Raw genomic sequence first — 18974 nt, 5'->3', positions numbered from 1 at the left:
AGAGGGGACATGTGGGGCCTAACTACCATATAGGTGTGGGGACCTAACTACTATATGGGGCAGTCTAAGAGGGATAACTTTGTATAATTTTTTGATTAATACCCTTTTAGTTCAGGTATATAAGTATTAGATAGGGTGGGGGCCAAGGTTTCTTTCCCAGGGTCCAATTATAATTAAAGACAGCCTGTTACAGAGGAGGGGGTCTAGTATCTTGGATGCTGAAATTTGGCTTCTTCGTCATTGACAAAATGATGTTCTTCAGTGCTTCTTCAGGAACAGCTGGGAAAAGGTCATGAAGTTCCAGCATCATTTTCCTTCTGTTTCCCGTCCAGTCCCTGCCAGCACTGTTACTCCCATACTGTGCTCACTCCGTGCCGCTATATACATCTGTTGGTATAAAACAATAACTTCCATCCATGATGTACTTACATGGAGGTAATCAACATTAGTAACTTTAGAAAAACTTTGTGTTACTGCCTTCATTAATCCCAGCACCCCCTACTGGTTCAGTGTCTGTACAGCATGCTCTGCTCTGCTTCATTGTATCAGATGTAGTGTCACGTCCGTCATATGAACCAACAATCCTATCCAAGTTTATAGGAAAATGACAGATTCTGAAGACGAGCAGAATTGTGAATGCAGCTCTGGATGTGGCTAAGCTAGGACACAAATTAGCTTTTATTATTTATAGTTAAAAAATAATTCCCACAACAAAAAGATTAAAACTGACAACCATGTGATCCAAATATAGCAGTAGGTGCATTAAATAGGATCAATGTCCTCTCAAGTACTAGGTAGCCCTGCAGTGGCTGCCTATTCAGGGTATCACTCTGGTGTCGCTTAAAAAATACACACAATTGCCGCCTCTACATGTTTCGCCGCCTCCGCGGCTTTCTCAAGAGGCAATGGTGGCAATGGCAGCTGCCAAAATGGCGGAGGGGGTATATATAACCCATCCCTCAGATGTCATCAATGTGAGCCCAGTCATATTCTCCAATGTAGTCCATTATAACAAACATTGCCGCTAAGGCAACCAATAAAATGTCACTTGTAATCAGCACCATCTGTGTGCGAAAATCATTCACCAATGCGGGACCTGAAATACCTAGTCCAGCGATCCCACGTCATACTCCGTCATCAATTGATGTCAACACTTCCTCCCGATATCATCAAGGTGCGCGGCGCATGTCAAAAGCCGACTGCGGAGAACTTCAAACATCCGCCGGCCTGCTGGAGTCAACTGCGCCTGCGCTAATGTCTCCACAGATATTCTCAATACAGAGGCCGCGCATGCGCTAGAACTTAGAAGGAAAAAGTGACTTGATGCTCTCTCATAGTTAGCAAATAGATGTTAGCAAATAGCAGTCATAGTTAGCAAATAGCTCTAAACGCCCTCAATCTTACCCTCATTACCAGCTCATTAAGGTAACAGTATATAACTGTCAAGGAAAAAGGGGGTAAGACGACGCCCTACACCGGGATTGGTGAATTAAGAAGTGAGGTATCTGATCATTTATCATATCGGTTAGTAACCTTGTTATAATATTCCCATTCAAAACATAATGGATATAGGGCAAATGGGATAAATTGACAGCGTACACCGGGGTTGGTGAATAAAAGAATAAATTGAAGAGTGGGGTATATAATCATTTCACATATAGGCATATAACCTTCTTATAAAGAAGGTTAAAAAGAATAAGAAGGTTATATGCCTATATTTAACAGAATTGAGGCCAAAAAGTTCTGTCTCAGTTTCCTCAGACCAGGGAATCTTGTTCCTCACAGTCTGATCCATAAGATTCTTTATTGTAATCTCCAGGTGTCTTTCATGTATTATTACTGGGGAGGCTTCTTTCTTCTTTCTGCCATAAAGCCCAGATTGTGGAGGCTGCAGAGATGGTTCTGGACCTTCTAGAAGTTTCTCCCATCTGCACACAGAATCTTTAGGGCTCAGACAGAGGGACCATTGGGTTCTTGGTCACCTTTCTTACCAAGGCCCTTCTCCTCCGAGTGAAACGTAGCAGAAATGTTTTTGTCTCCTTCTCCAGATCTGTGGCCTCCACGCAATCCTGTCTCTGAGCTCTACAGGCAGTTCTTCCCTCCTTTTGTCTTGGTTTTTGCCCTGATATACGTTGTCAGCTGTGAGACCTTATATATAAACAGGGCGGTGTCTTCCCAAATCCTGTCCAATCGGATGAATTTACCCCAGGTGACTCCCAATAAGGTGGAGAAACATATCAGAGATGATCAAGAGAAATGGTAGGAGCCAGAGCTAAATATATAAGTATATAAATATCTAAGTATACGGTGTCCATTTTAGGACATCGTCAGTCTTCAGCCGTAACTCTGTCCCACGTCAGGCAAAACGGCGTCCAGCCTCCTCCCTCGGACTAATCTCCGTCAGGCGTCAGCCGCAACTCCCTCCTCAGTCATCCAAAACTCTGTCATCCCTCAGACGAAGAACCTTCCTGCCGTGTAGCAGAGCAGAGTCAGTGTCAGCTCTCTGCTATGCGGCAGGAAGTCGCATCTGAGGGAGAATCGTCTGAGGGATGACGGCGTTTTGGATGAGGCAGTTTTGGATGAGGGAGGAGGGAGATGTGGCTGACGACTGACGGAGGATTGGTCCGAGGGAAGAGGCGTGATACTGTTTTGTCTGACGAGGAAGGGGGAATTGCGGCTGACAATTGACAATCGGTCCCAGTGAAAAGGCGGGACGGAGTTACGGCTGACGATTGACGATGTCCTAAAATGGATGCTGTATAAGTGTCATAACAAAGGGTTCTAAAATTCTGTTCCCACTTTGTGATTATGGGGGGGAGGACTTGACTTTATTTCATGAATTACGTAATTACGTCACTTGACCTCCAGATGTTATTTTTATTTTAGCCGAAGGAGCAACATAACACAATGTAAAAACAAGGGGCTGAAAACTTTTTGAATGCATTGTATATGGTTACATAGAGGGAGATGCATCAAGATCTATCGAAAATTGACCAGTTGCCCATAGCAGTCAATCAGGTTGCTGCTTTTATTTTTCAGAGGCCTTTCCAAAAGTGAAAGAAGCGATCTGATTGGTTGCTATTGTGGTGTCCTGGTACTGTATAGTATACTGTACCTTATATGGTGGTCCCCAAAACCAGAGTTACTTCGTTCCGGTAGAGTCCTCCTGGTGGAATAGCCCTAGTCACCTCTTCCTTCTTTAATTTTGTGATGTTTGTATGTATATTTAATTGTATATTTGATGGTGTATGTAGTGTCGCAGGACCTTAGGTCACATGACTAATGTTAATTCTCTTAGGGTATGTTAAAGGACCTTCCTAGGTCACGTGTGTGGTCACATGTCTAGACCATAATTTCTTGTAAAGTGAATGACAGATGGTATGGACCAATGAGCTCAAGGCCAGCCCCTGCTCATATAAGGGAGCTGCCAGCCAATCCTCGCTCTCTTGGGTTCCGGACTAGCAGAGAGTAGAGATCTGTGCTATTTACAAAGGCAAGACAAGGCCGAAGCCTGATAATACCAAACCCTGAGTTATAATACAACTCCCCGCTAAAGTCCGTGTGACCTAAACTCAATCCCCTAAATCCAGCGGAACAGCGCATATAAGTCTCCTGAGCTTAAAACTCACAAGGTCCCAACCAACTGTCAGGATCTTCATAGACATCATTGTACAAAGACTGTTCCTGTTTAATTTTGCATAACTAAACAACAAAACCCCAAGAGGAGGTACTAGGGTCAAATCAACTAACAACAATTTTAGGGGAACCCTTAAACTAAGTACCCCCCAATATTACAATATACCTTTTATTAATCCATTTAAAATATAATCTGTGACCAACATAAATATGTGATTCTACAAGTTGGTGTAATGACACCACCACTAACTTTAAAACCACAGTTGCCACCTAGCTCCCTAGCTCCTGTACTTGTCTTTTGTATACGCTTGAATGTGAAATAACAGAGTGAGCATTGATTAGTAGCTCACTCTTCTATCTGTTAGGAGCCGGTGGCTACTGCAAATTAAAGTAACCAGATATTAGCCAGCCCTTCCAACGTTTCACTGGCACCCCAGCTTCGTCAGGAAAGTCTGGTGGCTAATGGCCAGCGGGCGTCTCATGCTGCCTTTTATATCATCGCGTCTGACGTTGAATGTGCCGGCCGCGGCATGTCATCCAATCACAGGCCGGCTTCAGAAACTCGTGCGCTTTGTTGTGATGGTTATTCATCCAATCACAGTCTTAGTTACTGATCATGTGAGTAAACATACTGGACGTCACTAAGAGGCGCCTCGCATGTGATTGGATATGGTTATAACCCTGACCCTATAACCCTGCAGTAAAAGTTCCAACAGTTTTCTGAAACCTCCGGTTGTGGACAATCATTTATTATCCCTCCCTATGGCTCTTGGGACGGGTGGCGATAGGACAAGCATATACAGAGGAGCCCTCACCCTGGCGTAACGACAGTTAAGGGTTAAACCGGCACCCTTTCATCACTGCACAGCTACACCCCATATACCCTACACCCCCACAAGCTTACCACACTATGGGCAACTGGTCGGATTATCCTCCGCCCACTCTCAGCTGCCTGCGCTGTAAACGTTAGGGGCCACATGCAGCGGTCACACTTTTTCACGTTTTTTTTTATTTTTTTTATAGCTCTATCATTGACATTTAACAGGACTTTTAGCCGCTTCCTTAAGAGACGGCCTGTCCTCGAACACGCTGTTACTCCTCGTGTTTCCGCCCTCGCCTGCCGGTAATTTGGAGGTAATATTTTATAATGAAGGTCTTTTCGGAATAATCGGCGCTGACAATTACCTTCTAAGCCGCAGCGAGGACAGCACCGCCGAGCGCAGGTCCAGAAGAAGACGTGCCGTGTCCTCCATTGAGCTCAATCTTTTAACCCCTAAAGGACTTGTGGGGTTATAAGCCATCATTAGAAAGACACAAAGCTGCTTTCTTCCAAAAAAAAAAAAAAAAACAGCGCCACACCTGTCTTCAGGTTGTGTTTGATATTACACCGGTCCTCCCTTTACTTTAGTAGAACTCAACTGCAATACCACACACAACCTGAAGACAAGAGTGGCACTGTTTTATTGAAGAAATCTGCTCTGTTTTTCTAATCCTTTCTAATCCTAAATTGGACAATCCTATTGGACAATTGTGAGTAATAAGGGAGGGTCTTCTGTTTAGGATCCTCAGCTTTTGGTCAGAGTGGGGAGCAGTATATGGAGCAGTGTTTCCCAACCAGGGTGTCACAGCTGTTGCAAAACTACAACTCCCAGCATGCCCGGACAGCCTTCGGCTGTCCGGGCATGCTGGGAGTTCTGGTTTTGCAACAGCTGGAGGCACCCTGGTTGGGAAACACTTATAGGGTATGAAACTGGCATAACATCCACCCGTGTGAACATACCCATACATCTCTGCCTTTCTGGAGGACTCGTCCTTACACAAACACATTGATTATGAATGGACAGGGTGTAATACACAATTTCCCCTGCGGTGGTGCTGTAGGGAAACTGAACACTTACTAGCAGGTTTTCCCAAAAATAATCAGGGGGGACTTTTCGTGATCAGCTTATTCTCTAGGGACCTATTCTAACAAGTACAGTCTGTCCAAAGCGGAGAACCTCTGTTCTTTTTAATTCTGTTTCATCATCGCAAACCATTTTGTCGTTCTTTCCTTGTTTTTGTTTAGTTTTTTGGGGGGGTTTTGGAATAATTTTTATTTATTTTTTTATTTTTTTATGTAGGGTGTACACTGTTCACTGTGTTTTCTAAAGAAAATTTTTAGAGATGAGCGAACTTACAGTAAATTCGATTCGTCACGAACTTCTCGGCTCGGCAGTTGATGACTTTTCCTGCGTAAATTAATTCAGCTTTCAGGTGCTCCCGTGGGCTGGAAAAGGTGGATACATTCCTAGGAAAGACTCTCCTAGGACTGTATCCACCTTTTCCAGCCCACCGGAGCACCGGAAAGCTGAACTAATTTACGCAGGAAAAGGCATCAACTGCCGAGCCGAGAAGTTCGTGACGAATCGAATTTACTGTAAGTTCGTTCATCTCTTAAAATTTTACTCAGCAGGATATTTTTGACTACGGCGGTATCAAATATGTATTTTTTTATGGTGAAATCTTTTTTAAAAAAATAGAAATTATTTTATAATATAATATACTGTATATTATAAAATAATTTCTATTTTTTTTATATTTCACCATAAAAAATACATATTTGATATATTAATTAGATATTATAAATAAATCTAAATATTACACAGCGCTGCCACACAAAAGTCTAATTTGTGAAAAACGCATACTGTCCATCTCTGCTTGCTGGCAGTGAATTGCAACTTTGATTTGTTTACAAGTTTCTGAAAACTTCTTATCTTCCCATAGCAAATTAAAGGGGTATTCCAGGCCAAAACTTTTTATATATATATATATATATATATATATATATATATATATATCAACTGGCTCTGGAAAGTTAAACAGATTTGTAAATTACTTCTATTAAAAAATCTTAATCCTTCCAATAGTTATTAGCTTCTGAAGTTGAGTTGTTGTTTTCTGTCTAACTGCTCTCTGATGACTCACGTCCCGGGAGCTGTGCAGTTCCTATGGGGATATTTTTCCATCATGCACAGCTCCCGGGACGTGAAGCAGTTAGACAGAAAACTTCAGAAGCTAATAACTATTGGAAGGATTAAGATTTTTTAATAGAAATAATTTACAAATCTGTTTAACTTTCCGGAGCCAGTTGATATATAAAAAAAAAATGGTTTTGCCTGGAATACCCCTTTAATTGTAGTCCAAATACAATGTAACAAACACACAGCAGTGTTAGCAGCACAATATATAGGGGTGTGAGTTTCTCCGGGCTTCGAACCATGAGTTGGTGATTTTCTGCATTAATGACCCCTTACCCTCCCTTTGGTACATTTGTTTGTTTTTTTTTTTTTCAGCACAGTTTTCAATACAGGTTTTTAAAGGGGTATTCCAGGAAAAAAACTTTTTTCTAAATATCAACTGGCTCCAGAAAGTTAAACAGATTTGTAAATTAGAAGTCAAATTTATAGCTTATCTTTATCAAATTTATAAATATAATTTGTAAATTACTTCTATTAAAAAATCTTAATCCTTCCAATAATTATCAGCTGCTGAAGTTGAGTTGTTCTTTTTCTGTCTGGCAACAGCGCTCTCTGCTGACATCTCTGCTTGTCTCGGGAACTGCACAGAGTAGAAGAGGTTTGCTATGGGGATTCGCTTCTAAACTGGCCGGTTCCCGAGACAAGTGTCATCAGAGAGCACTTAGACAGAAAAGAACAACTCAACTTCAGCAGCTCATAAGTACTGAAATGATTAAGATTTTTTTAATAGAAGTAAGTTACAAATCTGTTTAACTTTCTGGAGCCAGTTGAGATATAAAAAAAAGTTTTTTCCTGGATAACCCCTTTTACCTCTGAATGGTAGCAGCAGTCGCATCACAGCTGCTTCATCCTAGCGATCAGAGAGATCAGACCTTCACACCTTTTAAAGAAGCACTGCGGGAATTATTTGTTGTTTCTTTTTGCATATACAGTATAGTGCTGCATAGGCCACCATCAGAGAATAATGTAGAGGTTCTTGTGTATGCTTTGTGCTTACCTTTTTGTGGCAGGCTGGTAGTAGCCTTACATCATATACAGGAAGGGGGCGAGATGATTGGTTGGTAGTAGCCTTACATCATATACAGGAAGGGGGCGAGATGATTGGTTGGTAGTAGCCTTACATCATATACAGGAAGGGGGCGAGATGATTGGTTGGTAGTAGCCTTACATCATCTACAAGAAGGGGGTAGATGATTGGTTGGTAGTAGCATTACGTCATCTACAAGAAGGGGGGGGGGGGGAGATGATTGGTTGGTAATAGCCTTACATCATCTTCAGGAAGGGGGCGAGATGATTGGCTGATAGTAGCCTTACATCATCTACAAGAAGGGGGGGGGGAGATGATTGGTTGGTAATAGCCTTACGTCATCTACAGGAAGGGGGTGAGATGATTGGTTGATAGTAGCCTTACATCATCTGCAGGAAGGGGGCGAGATGATTGGTTGGTAGTATCATTACATCATCTGCAGGAAGGGGGCGAGATGATTGGTTGGTAGTATCATTACATCATCTACAGGAGGGGGGCGAGATGATTGGTTGGTAGTAGCCATAAGTCATCTACAGGAAGGGGACGAGATGATTGGTTGGTAGTAGCTTTACATCATCTACAGGAAGGGGGCGAGATGATTGGTTGGTAGTAGCCTTACATCATCTACAGGAAGGGGGCGAGATGATTGGTTGGTAGTAGCCTTACATTATCTATAGGAAGGGGGTGAGATGATTGGTTGGTAGTAGCCTTACATCATCTGCAGGAAGGGGGCGAGATGATTGGTTGGTAGTAGCCATAAGTCATCTACAGGAAGGGGACGAGATGATTGGTTGGTAGTAACCTTACATCATCTACAGGAAGGGGGCGAGATGATTGGTTGGTAGTAACCTTTCATCATCTACAGGAAGGGGACGAGATGATTGGTTGGTAGTAGTTTTACATCATCTACAGGAAGGGGGCGAGATGATTGGTAGTAGCCTTATATCATCTACAAGAAAGGGGGAGATGATTGGTTAGTAATAACCTTACATCTAAAGGACGGGGGCAAGATGATTGGTTGGTAGTAGCCTTACGTCATCTACAGGAAGGGGGGGCGAGATGGTTGGTATTAGCCTTGCATCATCTTCAAGAAGGGGGGAGATGATTGGTTGGTAGTAGCCTTACGTCATCTACAGGACAGGGGCAAGATGATTGGTTGGTAATAGCCTTACATCATCTACAAGAAGGGGGCGAGATGATTGGTTGGTAGTAGCCATAAGTCATCTACAGGAAGGGGGCAAGATGATTGGTTGGTAGTAGTTTTGCATCATCTACAGGAAGGGGGCGAGATGATTGGTTGGTAGTAGCCATAAGTCATCTACAGGAAGGGGGCAAGATGATTGGTTGGTAGTAGTTTTGCATCATCTACAGGAAGGGGGCGAGATGATTGGTTGGTAGTAGCCTTACATCATCTACAGGAAGGGGGTGAGATGATTGGTTGGTAGTAGCCTTACATCATCTACAAGAAGGGGGCGAGATGATTGGTTGGTAGTAACCTTACATCATCTACAGGAAGGGGGGAGATGATTGGTTGGTAGTAGCCTTACATTTCCTACATTTCCAGGATTCCACTGAAGATCCCCTATAGACCTCAGTTTTCCTAGGTATTGTTATCCCGGTGCCTGTATGGAGGCCTCCGGAGGCGTGAGGTCTGTGCGCTGTCGTGCGGTGCTGACTGATCCTGACACAGATACCGCCAGAATGAGTTCTTTTCAGTCTGATGGTGAATATAAAGAGATGAGATCAGTCAGGAGGGAATGGGGCTCGTTCTGTTTGGTTCAGTATAGAGAAAAGTTACGGGAGACAAATTAAAGTCACTATGTAAACCTTATACATGATGATATAATGTACCAGCAGAATAGTGAGTACAGCTCTGGAGTATAATACAGGATATAACTCAGGATCAGTACAGGATAAGTAATGTAATGTATGTACACAGTGACCTCACCAGCAGAATAGTGAGTACAGCTCTGGAGTATAATACAGGATATAACTCAGGATCAGTACAGGATAAGTAATGTAATGTATGTACACAGTGACCCCACCAGCAGAATAGTGAGTACAGCTCTGGAGTATAATACAGGAAATAAATCAGGATCAGTACAGGATAAGTAATGTAATGTATGTACACAGTGACCTCACCAGCAGAATAGTGAGTGCAGCTCTGGAGTATAATACAGGATATAACTCAGGATCAGTACAGGATAAGTAATGTAATGTATGTACACAGTGACCTCACCAGCAGAATAGTGAGTGCAGCTCTGGAGTATAATACAGGATATAACTCAGGATCAGTACAGGATAAGTAATGTAATGTATGTACACAGTGACCTCACCAGCAGAATAGTGAGTACAGCTCTGGAGTATAATACAGGATATAACTCAGGATCAGTACAGGATAAGTAATGTAATGTATGTACACAGTGACCTCACCAGCTGAATAGTCAGTACAGCTCTGGGGTATAATACAGGATATAACTCAGGATCAGTACAGGATAAGTAATGTATGTACACAGTGACCTCACCAGCAGAATAGTGAGTACAGGTCCAGAGTATAATACAGGATATAACTCGGGATCAGTACAGGATAAGTAATGTAATGTATGTACACAGTGACCTCACCAGCAGAATAGTGAGTACAGCTCTGGAGTATAATACAGGATATAACTCAGGATCAGTACAGGATAAGTAATGTAATGTATGTACACAGTGACCTCACCAGCAGAATAGTGAGTATAGCTCTGGAGTATAATACAGGATATAACTCAGGATCAGTACAGGATAAGTAATGTAATGTATGTACACAGTGACATCACCAGCAGAATAGTGAGTATAGCTCTGGAGTATAATACAGGATATAACTCAGGATCAGTACAGGATAAGTAATGTAATGTATGTACACAGTGATCTCACCAGCAGAATAGTGAGTGCAGCTCTGGAGTATAATACAGGATATAACTCAGGATCAGTACAGGATAAGTAATGTAATGTATGTACACAGTGACCCCACAAGCAGAATAGTGAGTACAGCTCTGTAGTATACTACAGGATATAACTCAGGATCAGTACAGGATAAGTAATGTAATGTATGTACACAGTGACCTCACCAGCAGAATAGTGAGTACAGCTCTGGAGTATAATACAGGATATTAATTTAGGATCAGTACAGGATAAGTAATGTAATGTATGTACACAGTGACCTCACCAGCAGAATAGTGAGTACAGCTCTGGGGTATAATACAGGATATAACTCGGGATCAGTACAGGATAAGTAATGTAATGTATGTACACAGTGACCTCACCAGCAGAATAGTGAGTACAGCTCTGTAGTATAATACAGGATATAACTCAGGATCAGTACAGGATAAGTAATGTAATGTATGTACACAGTGACCTCACCAGCAGAATAGTGAGTACAGCTCTGGAGTATAATACAGGATATAACTCCGGATCAGTACAGGATAAGTAATGTATGTACACAGTGACCTCACCAGCAGAATAGTGAGTACAGCTCTGGAGTATAATACAGGATATAACTCAGGATCAGTACAGGATAAGTAATGTAATGTATGTACACAGTGACCTCACCAGCAGAATAGTGAGTACAGCTCTGGGGTATAATACAGGATATAACTCAGGATCAGTACAGGATAAGTAATGTATGTACACAGTGACCTCACCAGCAGAATAGTGAGTACAGCTCTGGAGTATAATACAGGATATAACTCAGGATCAGTACAGGATAAGTAATGTAATGTATGTACACAGTGACCTCACCAGCAGAATAGTGAGTATAGCTCTGGAGTATAATACAGGATATAACTCAGGATCAGTACAGGATAAGTAATGTAATGTATGTACACAGTGACCTCACCAGCAGAATAGTGAGTACAGCTCTGGGGTATAATACAGGATATAACTCAGGATCAGTACAGGATAAGTAATGTAATGTATGTACACAGTGACCCCACCAGCAGAATAGTGAGTACAGCTCTGGAGTATAATACAGGATATAACTCAGGATCAGTACAGGATAAGTAATGTATGTACACAGTGACCTCACCAGCAGAATAGTGAGTACAGCTCTTGAGTATAATACAGGATATAACTTAGGATCAGTACATTGTTTATTTATTTAGATTTATTATTCGATTATCTTATTATTAGGTATAAATCTCAGTTTAATAAGAATTTTCCTGTATATAGACAGTATTTGAGTATAAAGATTACAGGATACAGTCTGACAGACACTGGTTGTAGTACCACAGATCCCATCATTCCCATGCCTTCTTTGTTGTTTTGTTTTTGTGTGTTTTTCTATGCTTTGGTGACATGTGCAGGTTCGCCATTCTCTGCCATCCGAGGTGGGCGCCCGCCGCTCTCTAGCTGTAGATTCTCGTTGTCATTGGATACCGTGCCCCTCCCCCAGGACAGGGTCAATGCCAGCAAATTATTAATGTTGTCTCCCGTGTGTGAGAACGTGCGCAGCAGATAAAGATGTGTTTCAGGTCCTTCAGGGTGATGCGCTATGTATACAAAGCCATATTAAAGCAAGGGAAATGCAATTGTACCAGCAGTTGGGCTGCTTTTAAGAAAGACAAAATATACTGATGCTGAGATACCTCCTGCTTAACCCCTTAAGGACCGGGGTTTTTTTTCCGTTTTTGCACTTTTGTTTTTCCCTCCTTACCTTTAAAAAAAAACATAACTCTTTCAATTTTGCACCAAAAAATCCACATGATGACTTATTTTTTGCGCCACCAATTCTACTTTGTAATGACATCAGTCATTTTACCCAAAAATCTACGGCGAAGCGGGAAAAAAAATCAATGTGGAGCAAAATTGAAGAAAAAACGAAATTTTGTAGATTTTGGGGATACCGTTTCTACACAGTAAATTTTTTGGTAAAAATGACACCTTATCTTTATTCTGTAGGTCCATACGATTAAAATGATCCCCTACTTATATAGGTTTGATTTTGTCGCACTTCTGAAAAAAATCATAACTACATGCAGGAAAATGAATACGTTTAAAATTGTCATTTCTGACCCCTATAACTTTTTTATTTCTCCGCGTATGGGGCAGTATGAGGGCTCATTTATTTGCGCCGTGATCTGAAGTTTTTGCATTGATAGGACTTATTGATTAATTTTTATTAATTTTTTCATGACATAAAAAGGGACCAAAAATGCACTATTTTGGACTTTGGAATTTTTTTGCGCGTACGCCATTGACCGTGCAGTTTAATTAACAATATATTTTTATAATTTGGACATTTCCGCACGCGGCGATACCACATATGTTTATTTTTATTTACACTGTTATTTTTTTTATGGGAAAAGGGGGGTGATTCAAACTTTTATTAGGGAAGGGGTTAAATGATCTTTATTCACTTTTTTTTTTTTTTGCAGTGTTATAGGTCCCATAGGGACCTATAACACTACACACACTGATCTCTTATACTGATCATTGTTATCCCATAGGGACCTATAACACTGCACACACTGATCTCTTATACTGATCATTGTTATCCCATAGGGACCTATAACACTACACACACTGATCTCTTATACTGATCATTGTTATCCCATAGGGACCTATAACACTGCACACACTGATCTCTCATGCTGATCATTGTTATCCCATAGGGACCTATAACACTGCACACACTGATCTCATACTGATCATTGTTATCCCATAGGGACCTATCACACTGCACACACTGATCTCTTATACTGATCATTGTTATCCCATAGGGACCTATAACACTGCACACACTGATCTTTTACATTGATCATTGTTATCCCATAGAGGGCTATAACACTGCACACACTGATCTCTTATACTGATCATTGTTATCCCATAGGGGACTATAACACTGCACATACTGATCTTTTACATTGATCATTGGTTTCTCATAAGAGCCACTGATCGATGATTCTGCCGCTTGACTGCTCATGCCTGGATCTCAGGCACTGAGCAGTCATTCGGCGATCGGACAGCGAGGAGGCAGGTTGGGATCCTCTGGCTGTCCTGTAAGCTGTTCGGGATGCCGCGATTTCGCCGCGGCGATCCCGAACAGCTCCCTGAGCTAACCGGCATTGCTTTACTTTCACTTTAGACAAAACTTTTTCAAAGTTGAACGCCGCGACTAAAGGGTTAATAGCCACTGGTCCCGCTATGACGTGGGGCCACGCGTTATAGAACGGGAGCGGACTCATGACGTACCGGTACGTCATGGGTCCTTAAGAGGTTAAAGGGGTATTCCGGTGATCCAGCGTTCTGAAAATTTTGTGACCTCACAGCCATGCCACTCATGACACCACACCATGCCCCCTCCATTTATGTCTATGGGAGGGGACGTGTCGTCCGACACACCCCCTCCCATAGACATGAATGAAGGGGGCGTGGCTGTGATGTCACAACCACTGCCAAAGGAGCCCGGTGTTTGTTTAGAATGCAGGGTGCTGAGGGAGATCCCGGGGGCCCCAGTGCAGGACGCTCTTGATCAGACATCTTATCCCCTATCCTTAGGGGGATAAGATGTCTAGCAGCGGAGTACCATAAAGAAAGGGACATCCTAGAAAAGTACCTAAGATTTGCAATTCAAGTTCAAAGTGTCAGTCTGTTAAAGGGGTACTCCACTGGAAAACGTTTTTTTTTTTTTTTAAATCAACTTGTGCCAGAAAGTTAAACAGATTTGTAAATTACTTCTATTGAAAAATCGTATTCCTTCCAGTACTTATCAGCTACTGTTTACTACAGAGAAAGTTATTTTCTTTTTCAATGTCTTTTTTTATCTGACCACAGTGCTCTCTGCTGACACCTCTGTCCATGTCAGGAACTGTCCAGAGCGGGATAGGTTTGCTAAGGGGATTTGCTCCTTCTCTGGACAGTTCCTGACACGGACAGAGGTGTCAGCAGAGAGCGCTGTGGTCAGACAGAAAGGAAATTCAAAAAGGAAAGAACTTCCTGTGGAGCATACAGCAGCTGCTAAGTACTGGAAGGATTAAGATGAAATAGTAGTAATTTACAAATCTGTTTAACTTTCTAGCAGGTTGATTAAAGAAAGAGTACCTCTTTAAAGTAGGAACTGACAGGAATATAACCCCTTCCCAACATTTGGGTTGGGTTATATGAAGAGGGTAGAGATGAGCGAACTACAGTAAATTCGATTCGTCACGAACTTCTCGGCCCGACAGTTGATGACTTATCCTGCATAAATTAGTTCAGCTTTCAGGTGCTCCGGTGGGCTGGAAAAGGTGGATACAGTCCTAGGAAAGAGTCTCCTAGGACTGTATCCACCTTTTCCAGCCCACGGGAGCACCTAAAAGCTGAACTAATTTATGCAGGAAAAGTCATCAACTGCCGAGCCGAGAAGTTCGTGACGAATCGAATTTACTGTAAGTTCGCTCATCTCTAGAAGAGGGCTTAGGAGCTGAGCTTGTCCCATGTACAGCAGCTGCTATTCCTATCAGACAGCCAACATCAGCGGCTGGAATTGGTGATAACTCTAATCCCGGCAGTTTGACCACCTAGATGCCGTGTTCAGTAGGGTCTGCGGCAGGAAGACAGCAGCCTCATCATATAGTTTTGGGTTGGGGCTTGTTACGGCATCCATTTGTTTGGCTTGATTAAGGCTCGTTCACACTACGGTACGTTCGAACTTCAGTGAGGTAAAATTTTCTCTTCTCCATGGTAAGCGGAGCAGAAATGATGCTGAACCGGTGCCTATTTTCCGTGTCTACATAAGCCCCCAAAACATTGTAGCCTCGTTGACTTGCGGGTTTTTACTACTGGATTTGGGAGGAAGATTGATCAGAATCCATAGCGGCAGAGGAAAACTCTCTGGGAGTGTGATGCAAGGCGGAATTCCCTGAAGGATTCGTCCTCGTATCGTGTGAACAAGTCTCTACTTACGCCCTGATTTACAGAAGTCTTTACGTCGATGGTTTCCCTTTATTCTTTTGCGTATTTGCTGTAAATAGCTCTGGCCAATGTTATCGCCATGGTGAACCCAACGTCATACGATTGGGTGAGAATGGTTACGCTCGGGTCTCCATCCATGTGACTAGTTCTCACCTACATGTATGTGGGAAAAGGGAGGGGGGGGATCATGCATGTTACCATAGCAACCCACTGTAGTCCTAGGTAATTCAACACACTCTGATGGCTTCTTTACGCTCTCTGCCGTGTACCGTCTATTCATCGTCCTTCTTCACCACTAAACGAATGTCAATGAATAGAACAGCGCCTCCGCCTCCCGGGATTGTACGTGTTGTCGCTCACTGTATATGTTCTATGTTATACTCTGTCTGCACTCATTGACCTACCTAAAAAAAAAAAATCAATACTCCCACATATAAAAAAAAAAAAAACATCCCCGGTAAATGTAAAACCTTCCTATTGTTGGGTTTATTTTATCTGGAAAGCTAGGCGACAACTAATATGGCCACCCACGAAGGTTCAACAGTGATTGTTAGGTAACTTTCCTACAAGATCTTAAAGGGGTACTCCGCCCCTAGACATCTTATCCCCTATCCAAAGGATACAGGGGCCGGAGCATCGTTACGTTACGGCTCCGCCCCTCGTGACGTCACCGCACGCCCCCGTCAATACAAGTCTATGTGAGGGGGGCGTGGCGGTCGTCACGCCCCCTGCCATAGACTTGGATTAAGGGGACGGGTTGTGATGTCATGAGGGGCGGAGCCATGACGTCACGCTGCTCCGGCCCCTGTATCGCCCGTCATTACACACAGAGTGAACTCGCTCTGTGCAGCAATGAGAGCGGGGTGCCGCAGTGGCGATCCCCGGGGTCCCCAGCAGCGGGACCGCGGCGATCTAACAACTTATCCTCTATCCTTTGGATATCGGATAAGATGCCAGGGGCGGAGTACCCATTTAAAGGGGTACTCCGGAGGCAAAAAAAAATAAATTATTTAAGTCCACTGGTGCCAAAAAGTTATACAGATTTGTAAATTACTTCTATGTAAAAAATCTTATTCCTTCCAGTACTTATCAGCTGCTGTATGCTCCACAGGAAGTGGTGTAGTTCTTTCCAGTCTGACCACAGTGCTCTCTGCTGACACCTCTGTCCATGTCAGGAATTGTCCAGGGCAGGAGAAAATCCCCATAGCAAACCTCTCCTGCTCCTGAGGTGTCAGCAGAGGGCATTGTGGTCAGACTGGAAAGAACCACACAACTTCCTCTGTAGTATACAGCAGCTGATAAGTACTGGAAGGATAAAGATTTTTTAATAGTAGTAATTTACAAATCTGTTTAACTTTCTGGCACCGGTTGATTTGAAAACATTTAGTTTTTTTTTTTTTTTACCTGGGTACCCCTTGAAGGGATTAACTTTCTTACAGTGGCCACTACAGGGGAAGTAAGGTATTACACCGTTCTCATGTAAGCTCAATCGGGGAGATTTATCAAAACCTGTCCAGAGGAAAAGTTGCTGAGTTGCCCATAGCAACCAATCAGATCGCTGCTTTCATTTTTGAAAAGGCGATCTGATTGGTTGCTATGGGCAACTGGGCAACTTTTCATCTGGACAGGTTTTGATAAATCTCCCCCAATGTGCTGCCCATGGCTTCTGTATTATAGGGCAGTCGTTTCTAAACTGCGGACCTCCAGCTGTTGCAAAACTACAACTCCCAGCATGCCCGGACAGCCATTGGCTGTCCGGGCATGCTGGGAGTTGTAGTTTTGCAACATCTAGAGGGCCACAGTGTGGAGACCACTGTTATAGGACATTTCTATTTTCCATATATACAGAAAGCTAAATTCAGATTTCCGCCAGTGCATTGTGGGAGCTCAGAGTGGCAGTAAAAACTCAGCTGATGGGTCACATGACCCTTTTAAACTGAATTTAAAGGGGTACTCCGGTGGAAAACTTTTTTTTTTTTTTAAATCAACTGGTGCCGGAAAGTTAAACAGATTTGTAAATTACTTCTATTAAAAAAATCTTAATCCTTCCAGTACTTATTAGCTGCTGAATACTACAGAGGAAATTATTTTCTTTTTGGAACACCAGTGCTCTCTGCTGACATCACGACCACAGTGCTCTCTTCTGTCATCTCTGTCCATTTTAGGAACTGTCCAGAGCAGCATATGTTTGCTATGGGGGATTTTCTCCTACTCTGGACAGTTCTTAAAAATGGACAGAGATGTCAGCAGAGAGCACTGTGCTCGTGATGTCAGCAGAGAGCTCTGTGTTCCAAAAAGAAAATAATTTCCTCGGTAGTATTCAGCAGCTAATAAGTATTGGAAGGATTAAGATTTTTTAATAGAAGTAATTTACAAATCTGTTTAACTTTCTGGCACCAGTTGATTTAAAAAAATAAAAATAAAAAAAAGTTTTCCACCGGAGTACCCCTTTAAACTAAATATTGATTCCAAAAGGGAACGAGTAGAATTTGTGCTTTACGCGACTGGAGGGCACGTAGCAGAAAAAGGTAGGATGACGCCTTAGACCTTTGTCTGCGAATATTGAGGTGTCCAAGAAACAGGGGCTGCAGCCAATCACGACTTGCCCCTCTCCACATCAACCTCTCAATAAAGACGCCATATTGTTGGTATTCATCGCATGGTGGTCACATACTGATGTAGTAAATGAATGATCCCATGACTTCCCATCATGCACTTGTCTTACAACCCCATTTTTTTTTTCTTGCAGGATATGCGGAAACATGTCTTTCTGACCCTCCAGGACACGGAGCAGTCATACGTGGAGTCGTTGCGTACACTTATGGAGGTAAGGCGCTGTAGTTTCGGGGGTGGGGGGCTGCTTGGGTTGTCCGGCTTATCTCTCTGAGAACAAAAGGATTGGTTTAGGGAAGTCCACCATGTCTGTTCCTTTTCTCTCCCTACTTTATCTATCTGGAGAGAGTCGGGAGGCTTCAAAACCCAGCGAGTCAGTGCTGCTAAAATTGGTAGGTCTGGATGCTTTTTTTTATTTTTTTTTATTTTTTTTTTTAAATCTTTATTTATTATTTTTTGGGGGGGCCTTTAGATAATAGCAAGTTTTTTGCAGTTTCAATGTACAGAGTAATGGCAGGGAAGAGAAATCTCCTGGACTAGTGGTGGAGACACGTTGGAGAAGATACTCATTCACAGTAATCTCAGCCTCAAAGGGGTACTCCGGTGAAAAACAAATTTTTTTTCAACTGGTGCCAGAATGTTAAACAGATTTGTAAATGGCTTCTAATAAAATAATCTTAAAGGGGTATTCCAGGCCAAAACTTTTTTTTATATATCAACTGGCTCCGGAAAGTTAAACAGATTTGTAAATT

The 18974-nt window shown here is 42.5% G+C and overlaps 1 protein-coding gene across 2 annotated transcripts in view; it reads left to right on the top strand.

Moving 5' to 3' along the window:
- The window catches only part of ARHGEF17 (Rho guanine nucleotide exchange factor 17), a 294467-nt gene that overhangs the window by 164939 nt on the left and 110554 nt on the right, over positions 1 to 18974 (top strand). For both annotated transcript variants that reach the window (XM_056561223.1, XM_056561222.1), the window contains exon 3: positions 18359 to 18436. In XM_056561223.1, the coding sequence (XP_056417198.1) occupies positions 18359 to 18436 (78 nt within the window). The remainder of the gene's footprint in view (positions 1 to 18358; positions 18437 to 18974) is intronic.

This window comes from Hyla sarda, chromosome 2, assembly GCF_029499605.1.
Source record: "Hyla sarda isolate aHylSar1 chromosome 2, aHylSar1.hap1, whole genome shotgun sequence".
NCBI classification, from domain to species: Eukaryota; Metazoa; Chordata; class Amphibia; order Anura; family Hylidae; genus Hyla; species Hyla sarda.
This window is presented reverse-complemented; position numbering and strand designations above follow the sequence as displayed.